The sequence below is a fragment of the Ascidiella aspersa genome, chromosome 9 (assembly GCF_963924565.1).
Source record: "Ascidiella aspersa chromosome 9, kaAscAspe10.2, whole genome shotgun sequence".
Lineage (NCBI taxonomy): Eukaryota > Metazoa > Chordata > Ascidiacea > Phlebobranchia > Ascidiidae > Ascidiella > Ascidiella aspersa.
Window position 1 is genome coordinate 21934674 of NC_139455.1, and position 14949 is coordinate 21949622.

Genomic DNA, 14949 nt, shown 5'->3' on the forward strand with positions numbered 1-14949 from the left:
ATTACTATTTCAAAGCGTAAAAAATGCAAAAGTTGCGACAAAAAACGAAAAACAAAAATCAGCACAATCTAACCTGAAACTTGGAAATATAGACACAAAGTACACTCCAGGTCCGCAAAAAAACACAAAGAAAACCACTAATAAACAAAAAAAACACTATTAAAATAAAATGAGAAATAAGTATTGCACGCAAAGAACTTCGAACTGTTTACCGTGCAGAAATCGAACTGCGAAAATGGTTACAGTTCAACTGTGTCGAAGTGCACTTGGATGGCAAGAATTGACAGTTTACGACAGCATTGAGTTTAAGAATTATCTGATAAGGGCCATTTTTGAACTTCGCTTTACGCACAACCAAACAAATTATGACGGAAATCCATCATAAGGAATAATTTGACGATTCGAATCAATTTTGTTTCTATATATTACGTTTTAAGACAAAATCCAAGGGCGACATATCAAATAACGCTAAGCACAGTTCACAAGTAAGGTTAAGTCATGGAATCGCTCTAGCTCCACTACATAAAACGGCTCAATCAAATCGCACTGCAGTAAGAACTAAAAATATGCGACAAAAAGTAAAGTAATTAAAATCGGCACGACTATATTTTCACGTTAGTGTTGCTTAACCAAAATTTAGTAAAAATAAAAATGGTGAAATCATCACTCAAACATACACCTGTTTTAAAAAATACGACTTCAGTTTTAATACCTACATCCGACCCAATAATAAACCAATTGCTTAAAAAATAAGACCTTTTTATGCCCTTTGCTTGACCGAGCTAGTTTTAAAGCCCTAAATAGAAATGAAAACAACTCGAGTCAGCTTCACAATTTTCCGTTCGTCACCGTTGTAACTTTGACAGTGTTCGGAGTGGTTGCTGGCGGATGATGAGGGGTTGCCCCCAAACTGGATTCGGATGAGCGCTCGCTGACGCGATGACGACATCCGAACACGCGGTGGCAGTAGAGAGACGTCTCGGCTCGCATTTTGCTAAAAACAGTAGAGTCGCGTTAACAAATGACATTACATTTGTGTTATAATTGTTACTTTTTGGAGCAGGCCTCGATTGTGTTATTTAATTTATATCGCTGCGCTTTTGTAATGAAAACTGAGTAACTGTCAATTGTATTGTTTAAAAAGACCTTTTTAAAATTTTAAAAGACCTTTTCTTATAGCAAATGTGGTGCTGCAATGAACTAAGTTTACCAATTAACTTTTTTTGTTGATAATAGTGGATACATAGATTAACTTTATTATTGTTCTTCAAATAAATACAGACCATAGACCAAATTTAAGTCTTTTAAAGCTTTTTAAATTTAAAGTGAACCCAACAGGCATCTCACCTTGAACCGAGATTGTAAAAAATAGGGTTTAGGCACTCGGAAAAACGTAGGCATATGTATTGCACCGTTCCGAACCTCCAATCTATTCGAAGTCCCTCTTTAGTTGTTTGACTGACGCTACCGGTGTAGAATTCAAACGCTGAAACGACGAACAATAGATTACTTAGTTTAATTGCAATTAATAATTTAGGCTAATCTAAATAACTAAATAAGTGTAGGCTACACAGCATTTTGAATTTATTTCAAAACAATCGCAAATTGTTAAAATCATTTCTTTTGTGATATACGATTAAGAGAACTTCATACGTTAATGCAGTTTCTCAAAGCATATCTGTTTAACAATGTGGCCAGATTGAGATGCCTACATGTAAACATTATTGAAAATATATCCTTTTATCTGCGGCTTTATCTGAAAAATCGTGCGTCGAAGAAAACTAAATCACGAGAGATAGTGAGTTTGTCAATCGCTTTTAAAGCAGCTTCATTTCTCTACCTATGCCCGATTTTCATCTTTACGATATAAACGAAAGCACAATTGCATTAAGTTATTGACTAGCCAATTTTCACAATAGCTCATTTTCAATCATGTACAATTGAAATTCGTACAGCAAAAAACTCTTTAGCAATTAGAGTTGGTTACTTTCAAATTTATAAGAAAATAGGTCCTGGCAAATCTATTGAGTAATGATGAAATATAACAGGCCCTATTAACTTTAAACAGAATCTTTAAAAATGCTTTAAAGAAAAAACATACCCTTAGAAAATAATTTAATTATTTATCTGCCTAATCAGCCATAGAAATCAACCAAGCGTATTCGAGGACAATTCATGTTTTTGTTTTGTTTGCTTTTGTTGGCGGCGACTTTCATATCTACTAAGAAGGTATTTTACTCAAATTATTCTATTGTTAAATCCCAACAATTGCTAAATAAAGACCTAACTTTATATAACTGTGGTTTGTTAAGCAGTCACGCTAAGAACGTCTCAAAAACAGGTGTTTTGTGGCCTAAATTGGGCAACTCTAAATTTCAGTTTACCTAACTCGGATGTTATTAAAATTTGTTTTACTCAACCGTACTAGTAATTATGTTTTCTTTAACGTTTATAATGGACATCGTTGTTACTAAATTTTAATCAAATTAGAACACTTTTGATATATTTTTTGCTATTATTTTGGCTGTAAATACGAATAATCCAAAAACTGGTTATAAATTCTTCAAATGAAAAAATCCATTTGAAGTAGACGTTTTGTTCTCTTTTAGGGCAATGAAAATATGGTAGGCCTAGTATATAGTCTTTAAAAAAACAAAGCAAATTGACATATAATCGCGTGGTTAAAGTTAATTGGATTTAAAGTGATGCCATCGACAACCTTGTACTATGAATAATTAATTTATAATTTGTGTAATGAATTATTAACATTTGTTTAGAATCCCTTTCAAGTACCTACCGACCTAAGGAATGTTAAAAAATCCTACCAACTTTTTATCTAACCATTCACGCCTAGGCCGGCAATCGATGCATTTTTACCAATTTAAAACCGCATTTTTGCTTAAAACCAAATTTAAAAGTTAAAAAAGCGTTATTTGATCATATGGTGTTAAAATAATTTTTTTCCGTATTTTACTAGATGCCATATTTTACTAGAACCTAATCCGGGACTGGTAAACGTTTTTTTATTTGGCTTAGTATGAAGTATAACGATATTTACAATGTTTAATTAGTGTGTTTTTCTGTTTATATGACGAAGTTTAAGCTTGTCTCGTTCGTAGACTTAACCAAGTGACCAAACACCGCCGTTTTTAGTTTACAGTACAATGCGCCTTTAAAACATGTATTATGATAGCTTGATAATGAATTGTAAAGCATCTTCATTTATTTTTTAAGTAAATCAAAGCATAACTTATAAAAGGTTGAACGTAAGTGATGCTTTGATTTACTTTTCAGTCGCATTAACTGAAGATGATACAGGTTCGTATCGAAACGTCTTAACCAATATGCTGACGATCTAGTCGGCCTTTTTGGCTTTGCAATTCATTATCAAGCTCCATTATAGATCCGTGCGTAGCGCACCCTCCATGTACGGTTCCAAAAACCTCCCAAAATTAAAACCAATGCTTAAAAAATCACCTGTAAATGGCAGGTAGCCGAGCAGAAATGACCCGACGATAAGCGCCAGCTGAAGCAAGGCCTGCTGTTCCTTCCGTTTGCGTTTGGAGATCGCCTGGGCCGAAATCGCCCTCGAAAAGTGCCTTCTACCCTTGATCATGACGACCCCGATCAACGTGGAGACGATTACGACGCTCAGGATAGGAAGATAGAAGAAAATGGAGTAGGCAACGTACGTGTAGATCTTGTACGTCTCCAACCTGGCGAAAATGCGTTTCTCTAGGTTAGCCTGCGGAACTCTGATATTTCAGTGCGATTTCGGTCAATGTTCTCCAATTAGTTGTGTAGATCTAAATCTGTGATTCCCAATTACTTTAGTCAATTACTTTAATGACTTGACTTAAATCTTATACACAAACGACATGACTTGACTTAAATATTTGGCGCAAACTGACTTGACTTGACTTGAATCTTCGAACAAATGAATTGGGTCCAAATGATGTGTTTTTATCGAGCATATTTTTTTCATAAAATTGCTGTTTTATATAAGTTTTGTACATAAATAATTTATAAGTTATATGTTATGTTTTTGTTATTTTTTAGTTGAGTAATTACTCTCATAATCGAACTGCTGATAATCTTCGAACGACTTTACCAAATGTAATAGTTTAACGTTTAGTTTTTATGCCAAGTACTTTGCTTGGCATTGACTTGCTCTAATAATAACTTGACTTGTTATTTATTCAAAACGACTTGACTCGGATTTACATTTTACAAATGACCTGACTTGGAGTTGAGTTATTTTAGAAATGACTTGACTGGGACTTTATTAACGTATAAAAGGTATAAAATCATTTTTTTTACGTAATAATTTTTGACGTAATAATTTTACGTATGAAAGGTATAAAATCTCGTGATTAAGGATGTAATGTCGGTTTATAATTAAAAAAAATGGTAAGCATCAAGCCTTTTTTAGACTGCTATACCTAAATAACCTTTTAATGGCGCCCATGTGTTTTCCTGCCGCCATATTTAATGGCCTATATTTCTCTCCACGGGGTAGCGAAGGTCGCAGAATTTACATTATTGGAATGTTTAGTTCGTTTATTATGTGGCTTTAGATTGTTTATATCCATATTTGGGCGTTGATTCAAACAAGAAGCGGGTGTGTTAGGACAAATTAAAAATAATCATTATAGGAGTTGGCAAAACATTTTGAAAACACATTATAAAAAACATTATGAATTTAGAAGAATTGCACTTTTAACAAGGAGAAAAAATAAGTTTAAAATTCCAAGCAAAATACAGAAAAGTTTGTTTGACTTTAGCGTAACCTGTAAAACGCTTCCTATAACCCCTTAATCGCAACATAAGTTTTAAATTGGAAATTTAAAAGGCAAGGCCTATACCTTGCAACAAAAAAACATGGTTATGTCTTTGCTCAAATATGCCTGGATAAATGGGCGCATTTCGTTAAAAAAGTGGCTCTACAAGAACTTACACCTAAAAAACAGGCCGGCGTTTTATTTAAGCTTATAAAGCTCCTTTAGAGATTAAAGGTATAATACGAAAGCATTGCGCTTACCATTCCTCGTTCTGAGTGCAGGCTGGCCACTTAGAAACCACCGACTCGGACTGTCGATCCCTGACCCTCGCCCCACTGAACAAACCCATAGGGATGCAACCGCACGCGAAGGCAACGAACCAGATAGAAGCTGTCCAGATCTAAAAAAGATTTATTGCTGGAAGGTAAGACTTCACATGTCGCTTGTTAAACTGCAATTAAATAAGAGGTACAAGGTGTTGTTTCGTAGAGCCATAGATTAATTGCTTATACAACTATGTTGTCGACGTATTCGGTTAAAGACTCAACTACTGATGTTAATGCGTAACATTTAAAAAAATATATAGGCCCCAAAACAGAAATGTTCTTAGCTAGATTTCAGATACTTTTTGGTCGTGTGGACCAGGAGTTTGCATAGAATTGTTAGAGATGACATCATAGATTGACGTCATAAAACAATTGGAATTAAGAAACCAATTTTTTGGCCCAACAAATGTGAAACTGAAATGAAGTCCTAATACATTACGCTAAATCCATTTTAAGTCTTTACTTTTGTGACTTTAATCCATTTTTCAAATTATACACCAAGACTTTAATCACGACTTTAAAGACACTTTAAACCGAGTCTACGTACCCCCAAGTGGTCCACGGATCCCAGTTTAAGAACTACTGATCTATCGCTTTATCAATATTTGGTTTGATAAAACAGCGCGGCCGTTATATGCTAGGTTTGGTTTCTCAGCTTTTCATGGCAAGCGGCTCCCCCCAGAAATAATAAATAGGTTGTGGCATCCCTATAAGATTTTTCAGTAGGGTTTTCACTAGAATGTCACAATAAACGGAACTGGGACAACACACATCGACTACACAACGTTGGGAGTTATAATTGTATTTTTCTACTCTAATCTTACACAAAAAGAGTTGAGCCAAAATAAGATTCTTAAAAATTTCGAAATATGAAACGGCACCCCAGGGTGCCGCTACAACCCTTTTAAGAACCACTGGGTTTAGTGAACCGTACCTTTCCGTGTGTTCTTGTAATCCTTTTCATGACGTGTGGAGCCACCACCGAGATGTGACGTAATATGGCGAAACTGAGAATGTGAAGAGCTGTGACGTAAGAGGTCCAGACGTCAATGCCCCAGTAAGCCTGCAAATGGGCAGGTTGTTAGTGGGGAAGGTACGAACCTGTGTCTGACTTACTTCCTTATTGTCTAAAAGCTTTGTTTTTCGATTCAATTAGATAGAGTTTACTGATTCTACCCTTTGCGTACGTTAAAACAACAATTTTTTGCAAAAAAAATTTTTTTTTTTTTTTCACTTCCTAAAAATGATTAATCGTATTTCGACAAAAATATTAAAATTATTATCAACCTTTTTTCTTTTTTACATAGTTGAGCACACGCCAAACGTGGCACGCAAATTGTGACCAGGGCCAACAAACATTCAAGGCTTCGTTAATGAAAAAAACATATTTATTAAAAAAACAAAACAAAAAACAACAACATATTTATATAGAAACATTTCAAACGCATTATCGTTGCTTTATGGGGGCAATTTAGGTTTCGATGTTTTTGTGGGCCACCCAGTATTTATGATCTAAGTGGTACGACAATATTTTTCAGCTTTTCAAAACCCAAATACCTAACAATATATGCGAGATGGGAGCCACTTAAATTTAGGTTTACGTAAACAATGTTCGTAGGTTTGCGGGCCTTTAAATAAGAGTAAAACATAAAGTAATTGCACACTATAGGCAGCAAAACCGTTCTTACCACGCAGAATGCGTTTGGCATCTGGAAGTATTCAAATCCCCATGTTCTCCTGTAGAGGTTGATCCAGCTAATCAGAGCCGAGATTAGGTCGGAGAAGCAAAGGCTCAGGATGAACTGGTTGAAAACCGACCTGCCGAAAAATGGAGTTTTGCGTTAAAAAGTTAGTTTTGTTCTTCATTTTTATTTACAATTGAAAAAAAAAAAAAAATGGATAGCAGTAGATAGCTATAAAGAACTAAAACGACGAGAGGTCACACTAAATTAGGGTTTTTTTGACCTCCAATTAAAGCCTATAGTGGGACATACTCCTAAACCATACCACTCTACGCCATGTCTAAAATGTTGTTAATTCTACGATGTTTACTTTTTCTATAAATCTTCGGACAAAAATCGGTCTGAAACATACCAAAGCAAACCAAAAACGAATAGCGGCAAAAACAAGATATGGTCCGAAAGTTTATTTATATATATAACTTTGTTAGCGCCAAACAAAAAACATATTTAGCGTGTATTTTGAAAAGTTTTCATACTTCAACTACTTATATAAGTAATAATGTTCGAAGTTGAATAGTAAAATAGAGTATTTTGGTAATTTTTTTTAACGGATTTTTTTTTCTTTTAAAACAATTATGTATAGGATGAAAAAAACCTTCCACATACAATTACATATTTTGTATTGGAAAACTATCAGTAAATGTGTGCTGTGCAACAATATATTATCGTATGGTGAAGGAAAAGGCTTGGAAAACTTATACTTTGAGTTATGTCGGTTTATCGTTTTGGATTTATCTCCTTTTGTGCAATTGTTTGGCAAAATTTTTGTTTTGCAAATTTCTATGTTCAAACAAAAATTAACAATAGACAACAAACTGCTGTGTATAAAACCGTCTCGGAAAAGACATTTCTTTCTATGCGAAACAACTGCAGCCCCGCCATTAATTCTCTCTATACGCGTTTTTGCTAATTGGCTTTTTCCCTAAAATTGATCAAACAAAAATCGATGCCCTTTTAGCGGGTGTCCAATTAAGACGGCCAGTAGTGGACACGACAGATGTAACTGTCTTGTGATGGACTGAAAATTAGGTTTTGAGGAGAAATAGCAATTAACCACGTGGTAAAATTTCGGATTTGGCAAGTGCAGCCAGAAACGATATTGGAAAATCAAGCCGGAATTTTAAGCTGACATTCGTATGCTAAAAATCAGTGTTGGAATGACTTCAGTCGATGAATTAACTTGAATGCACTTGTTTTTAAATGACTTTACTTAAGTTATGGACAAATGACTTTGACTTTGACTGAAATCATTTTTACTTTGAAAATAAGTGTTCTCGTGAATTATTTTTTGATAAAATTGGATTATTTATATTAATTTTGGCTTTTAGCGGGACTTTGCAACACTGCTAAAAATTGACTAACGCTGGCCTTTGCGAATGAAACCAATGTTTCAAAATTTTTGGTCTAATTGTTGCATTTTAGAACACAGTATAGACGTCGTATGGTTTCAGGTCGGGTCGCAGTTCTTTCCGCCTGAAATATCGGCTGTGGATACCGTGTTTCGAAGTACCAGACTTCCCTATCGCCGCGTGAAATTACATTTTATCCGTCCTTCTCAGATACACATTCTACGAAAGCGTTGTTTTCGTCATCTCTCGGTTGGTGTGAGTAACGTCTGTGCTTTTTTAGGTAACTTCCTTAACCACTAGAACTACCATAGGCGCAACATATCCGCTATATTTCCTAAAAATCCCCCCCAAAAAGTTTTTTTTTTATAAATGCCTTATGTTAACGGATGTATGAGGCAACATTAATTGAGCCCGCTGCATGGGTAAGGCCAGGCGAAAAAATGGTGTAAAGCAACTTAGCTTTGAAATGTAAAAGCAAATTTTGGTAAGCAACCCAAAAGCATTTTTTTTTAATTTGATGACTTTTTCACAGTAATGACGTCATTTGGTATCGGACGGCCGCAATTTTCGCCCTAAATATTAAGTATTAACTGACTAAGCCAAACTAAGTTTTTAAAATGAAAGACACACACAGTCACACACGTATGCGTTTAATTACAACTGTGATCTAGCCCTCGAAAGCTGCTTTTTGACCAACGATTACGGCTTACATATCATCATAGTACACCGAAAAGCCATTGCAGATTTGCCGAATCTGTCGATTAATAATATGGTTGTTTCTCGACTCGCTCCTCTCTGAGCTTGTGTATCTCAGTTGGTAGCACAGTTGTTAACACACATATGTGTGTACACTGTGCATCTTTCATCGAATAATCATATGGTACTGTAGATCCCTTTTAAAGTGATGTTGCTTGTACTAACAGAATGTGGCAAGCATTGGCGTATGGTTGTTTCTTGACTCGCTCCTCTCTGAGCTTGTGTATCTCAGTTAGTAGCACAGTTGTTAACACACATATGTGTGTACACTGTGCATCTTTCATCGAATAATCATATGGTACTGTAGATCCCTTTTAATGTGAAGTTGCTTGTACTAACAGAATGTGGCAAGCATTTGTGTATGGTTGTTTCTCGACTCGCTCCTCTCTGAGCCTGTGTATCTCAGTTGGTAGAATGACGATCCTGGTATCGCCGGAGGTCGTGAGTTCGAACCTCACTGCAGGCTAGTTGTTTTTCTAACCTGCCCTGCTTGCATCATTAATTGACAGATTCGGCGAGTCTGCGATGGCTTTTCGGTGTACTAACTAAGGTTGTAAAGTTGTATTTCGTTTTCTGCGAAACCGCTGCTGCTCAACATTTTTGCGGCGAATTTTTCTTCTGCTTACCTGTTAAGCTTCTTTGACGTCACAATCACCGCTATTGTCAGTCCGTTGCCGATCACGCCGCAAATAAAAAAGAAAATCAGAAGGGTAGCCGTCACGATGACGTCAGCATTTGTAAAGGGAACTTCGTAAACGCTGTAAAAAAATATTATTTTTAAAGTTTCGTTGAGTTAAGATACTGACACGGATTATTGATTTTAGCAAATATGTCGACGTGAACATTGATAACTTTTTTATAATGATATTTTTTAAAACAAAACCATTATGACCTCAATGTGATTCGAACACACAACCTTCTGATCGGGAGTTAGACGCGCTACCGTTGCGCCACGGAATTTTGTTGTTGCGTTATAAATGCTTTATTGCCCTCGAAAGTATTTTAACTTGCAAAAACGTTGAAAATTCAAGCAAATCTTGATCACGATGTGATTCGAACATGCAACATTTTGTTTGGGAGTCAGACGCGCTACCGCTGCGCCACGGAGTTTCGTTGTGGCGTTATAAATCCTTTATGACGTCGAAAATATTTTAAGCTGCAAAAACGTAGAAAATTTAAGCAAATCTTAACCCCACCGAGATTTGAACACGCAACCTTTTGATCTGCAGCATCAAGATGTCTTGTTAGTCTAGGTCACATATGATATTTTGTTTGTTCAAGAATGCGTCACTTGTAATTAGCATAACTTAAACGTCAAATATCAATGAGACTTTAACGTTTGTGTATCAATACTGTATATTGGATTTTAAACCGTTTAAACCAGGTTGTGTTTTTCAGCATACCAATGCCCTTTTTCCATCGGCGTGTTTTTAAGCAAGCTCCAAACTTAAAGAGGGTAAAATGGCTTCTAATAAAAAAGTGATTTTAGATTTTATTTTCTACCAGTTAAAAGAACACTGTGTAAGGGTGGTTTGCTTGTAAACCGTATTATTAGTTAACAAACGGGATGAGCGCTGTTTCCCTTGGATTTCTAAATTTTATTTTCAAAATGTTTTACCAAGTGATGTACCCAGCACAAAAAATAAACAAAACGAATTACAAGGTGAGCTATTTTCCATTTATAAGATATCTGGTTATGTATAATCTAATTTATACGCAGTTTCATTATTTAGCTGGGAGCCATTTGCTTGCCAAACGTACAGTAACGATACCGGAAATAACAAGGGATTTATTTCCTGTTGGTTGTGTATTGCCCGTGAATCATAGATCACTGCGTTACATCGAACTGCACCATACGTTTAGTCATGTTGTTACTAATACAAGACATGGTTGTTACTAATACAAGTGGTGCAATTGGCATACGCCCACTTTTCCTATACGTATAAAGTGAACGCCCAGCAAAGTTAGCGTTTGTGGAAAACGACCGCCTGTAATATTGAAGTTTGGTTCGAAACTTAAAACGCTCTAACGCAAAATTAAATCACCTTGAATAGAACATGGTGGCATATTTATATATATTCAATGAAAAGTGCAGTAACGATAAAACAGTGAGGTGTGTGATTGTTTTCGACTCACGTTTTCCTCAGTGGTGCACAAACTTAAGTTAATGAATCGACGTGACTCACTGTTGTCAAATGACCCGGCTTGGACTTAAGTCATTTACGCAAATGAATTGACTTAAATTAACGCCTTTTATAGTTCAATACTTAAAATTTGGTTATTTAAGCCGAATTTTAGATTGAATAAATACCAACTTGCTATTTAATTGTTGTTTGTGTTACCTATATGCGAAGTGTCGCCCAAAATGTAACGCGTTCAATTTAATGGCTTTAACATTTATTTTTGATGCCTTATACTTTGAGTTGGTTTTGACTTCGTTTGTCAACGACTTGGACTTAAGTTAATTTTAAAAGACTTAAGTGGGATTTTTATTTACATCACATATTTACAACACTAGTTTACCTTATTTGATTGTGGCGTTCTTACTACAGACAGATTTAAACGATCGTGGTAATGATTAGAATATTACCGAAGTTAAATTAGTAGAAATATGGGAGGTTTTTTGTGTTGTTTGGTATAATGAAGCCATTTTGTAAAAAAACTAAGTTCGTCAAAAAGTGGCTACTGTCAGTTCGTCAAAAAGTGGCTACTTATATACTGTTTATTAAGTTTCCTAGACACGACGTTTTAGCGCAATTGGTTATTTATTGTATATATTAAGTACAGGTATACGTTACAAATATTGGCCGCACAGTTTTATAAAGACGCGCACTTTTGTCACACGGTACCCGACTTTTCGCAGTATAAAAAAATATAAAAAACATTGAAAAAATCTACATATTCTTCGATCATTTTTTTCACCTTTTTGAAGTTATTAAATGTTTTGGCTTTTATATTTATTGAAAGCAATACATTGAAAGAAATTTTATTGTTTTATACTTTCTTTGGTCGTGTTAAATGGGTCTAGAAATAATTTTATTGGCCGCTTAAAAAAAGTTAGTCATACCATCTCACATTTTTTGCAGTTTCACAAATGTAGACATTCCGTTTAAAAGCCCCTTGCCAAAAAAAAACACGTAAAACACAGACTAAGTGCATCAAAAAACGTTTTGGTGTTGCTGTCGGTGTTAGCTCAACGCAAACCACGTTCGTCAACTTATAAACGTCTTACATTTCCGCCATGTTCCATTTAAAGCAATGTCGTGCGGCGTCAACGCACTATAAACAGCAAGAAAAAACTAAGCGTTATACGTACAATGGCGTCGTGCCGGTTTCAGGGCCTGCTGTAGTGTTCCATGATTCGTTGTTCATCTCCACAAGTATAGTATCGCCCATCTTGATTTTTGCCGCTTTAGTGTGGGTTATTTAGCTAGAACGCGTAGATTATGCATGTCATATCACGCACGGCCTATTGGGAACGTTTCTGCGTGACAAAAACAGGTTCACTCTATTATGATTACAATAACATTGGTAAAGGATTACAAGAACATTGTTTTTTCAGTTTGACTATTGTTGTAAGAACCATTTCTCCCTGTATTCTTCTTTTCTGGTTTCAGTATAAGTTTTATATCAGTTTCTTGTGCGAAATTAGCATTAAATAATATATGATTTTAAAGATGGATTTAAAGGTTGTTGGCAATGGAGCTTGAGCTAATAATTAATTGGCCCCTGCATAATTGATTCAAATGAATTGCAGTTAAACGATTTATCTGTGCCTCCGTCCGTATAGTTTAGGGGTCATCAAACTTTAGAAAAAGGCCGGATAACTATGGGGCTTCGCGATCGCGGGCCAATATAAAATTTATATGTCGAACTTTATTACCTTGATTATCGCTAAACAAAAAAATATAAATATTTAACAAAAATGTACTGAGCAATAAATTTTCCTTCAGTATCATCAAAATTTAATTTGCAATTCCATCCGATAACGTTTTGAATTGTACTTTATCTTTATTTAGAAAGTATGCCGCGGGCCGGTAGAATTAACTTTGCGGGACAAATCTGAACCGCGGGACGTAGTTCGGTGACCCCTGGTACAGATGCACATGAACAACAAAGTTAAATTTTCCAAACAAAACTACCAAGAGCATTCACGAAATGACAAAGCCCATATAAAACTAGGTAACGTTGTACATACGTCTCTATAAGCATTTCTAAGTCATTATAATTTTGAAATATAAAACACTATCATGATTCGAAACCTTCAAACGTTTCTACATTTCTTTGAACGAACTCTAATCCTTATTTTCTAGAGAAAACTTTCTATTATACGGTCCCTCTATGCGTTTTTATAACTGCGATATCTGTTTCAGCAATGTTATACTAAACGGCAACAGTCACAAAAACTGTGCTTTATTTTCTTTTCCACATTTTTACACATTTATGCTTTTTTACCACTTGGCCCAACTACCTGTCCAAAGTCCCTAAACATAGTAATTAACTATACAGTTTAACGTATTTTTTCGCCCTAACCGCCTCCTTATTTCTCGCGTTACACTGTTTGAAAATGCAGCAAAACTCAGATGTAGCTTGCTAATGATCAAAGTGCATCTCCTGTTCACTCTACAGTCATATCATTGCTCATAACATCGAACCGGAATAATCTCACTTTTTTCTAGCCTGCTGTCATGATAATCATCATCTAAACTCTGAGTTGTAAGTGACGCGATATTAGCATTTTCGTTTAAAAATAAGTTTTCAACTATTTGCACATAACAAATCTTTCCGAAATTTAACAGTTATTCGCACATACTTACAACCTCTTCAAAATGCTACCGTCAGGGTAAAGTCGTGAGTTTCATTATAGGTGAGTTGAAATGACCACATAATAGACAGTCAGCACCTTTTTTGACCCTGTTTTTTTTTTCAAGTTTGCACTTAAATGCTAAGAAAACATTATTAGAACAACTACTGCCCTGCAAACGGGCCCAAAACGCTTATGATGCTCAACAGTAGGCCTAAAAAACGTAACCCAGGGCTTTAAAATTGCCTTAAGCCAATTTAGAGCAAGAGAAATCTCAATACGATCTTATCTCGCATTTTTACGTCACAATCGGAAGGCCGTTTTGTTTACGTTTGAATTTAAGAGACCATCCTTGCTACGCTGGTGGTTAGAGTCGGCTTTACGAGTTTTGACCGATATGACGTCATGGTTTTATGTCTTTTTATCGATGTGGATAACTTGTTTTGTTTGCTGTCTATAAAAGTTTAAAAACATCTATAATTTCGTGGGTTATTTGTATTATAAAGTGAATTAAACTTTTACCTAAAAAACGATTTTATAGACCTCTTGTCATCCGTTTAATTCCATTTACTCTATATACATTTAAAGTTTCTTCGCTTGGCAACTCAAATTATTTTGGCCTTAAATTTCAAGCAAGCAAGACTATGAACACTGCACGATTGAGAAGTAATATTCCCCTTTTCCGGTTTTTGATAACCACGCAAGTATATAGGCCCCGCGTGCGTAGGGCAATGACCTGCAATCGTGAAACAACGTCTGCAAAAATAAAACTGCTTCGATTGGGAGTTACAGTTCCTAAAAAAATGTCACGCAAATATCAAATAAGTGCACCTAACACCCGCCTGACGTGGCTTTAGTAAAGCGACTCTCGAGTCCATATGCCTTACGTTGGCAATGACTAAGGCTGGTTGAAATACGTGGACGCAAAAAGCTTGCTGATAGCACCTTTGGTGTGACTCAAATTAACAGTCAATCCCGTTCGTTCCTTTGCCACGAGAGTTTAAAATTGTGATTCAAACCTACGTAGTTTGCAGTAGAAATCCATGACTATTTTATTTACGGAAGTATCAAAATGTATAACTGTCATTAAACAATGGATTTCCTTTCAAATAGTTATCATTGGAAATTCTGTTTGTCGATAACACATGCAACTAATTAAACCCGGAAATGTGCGTGAATTCTAATGTTCTT

The 14949-nt window shown here is 35.5% G+C and overlaps 1 protein-coding gene across 1 annotated transcript; it reads right to left on the reverse strand.

Moving 5' to 3' along the window:
- Positions 1 to 828: 828 nt before the first annotated feature.
- On the reverse strand, positions 829 to 12547 carry LOC146133595 (growth hormone secretagogue receptor type 1-like). The gene is made up of 8 exons (XM_083397182.1): positions 12271 to 12547; positions 9581 to 9712; positions 6796 to 6925; positions 6042 to 6170; positions 5042 to 5181; positions 3478 to 3716; positions 1348 to 1486; positions 829 to 994 (listed from the first exon to the last, which is right to left on the reverse strand). The coding sequence occupies exons 1-8, from the start codon at positions 12348 to 12350 to the stop codon at positions 829 to 831; spliced, it is 1155 nt and encodes a 384-aa protein (XP_083253308.1). The 5' UTR covers positions 12351 to 12547.
- Positions 12548 to 14949: the final 2402 nt, after the last annotated feature.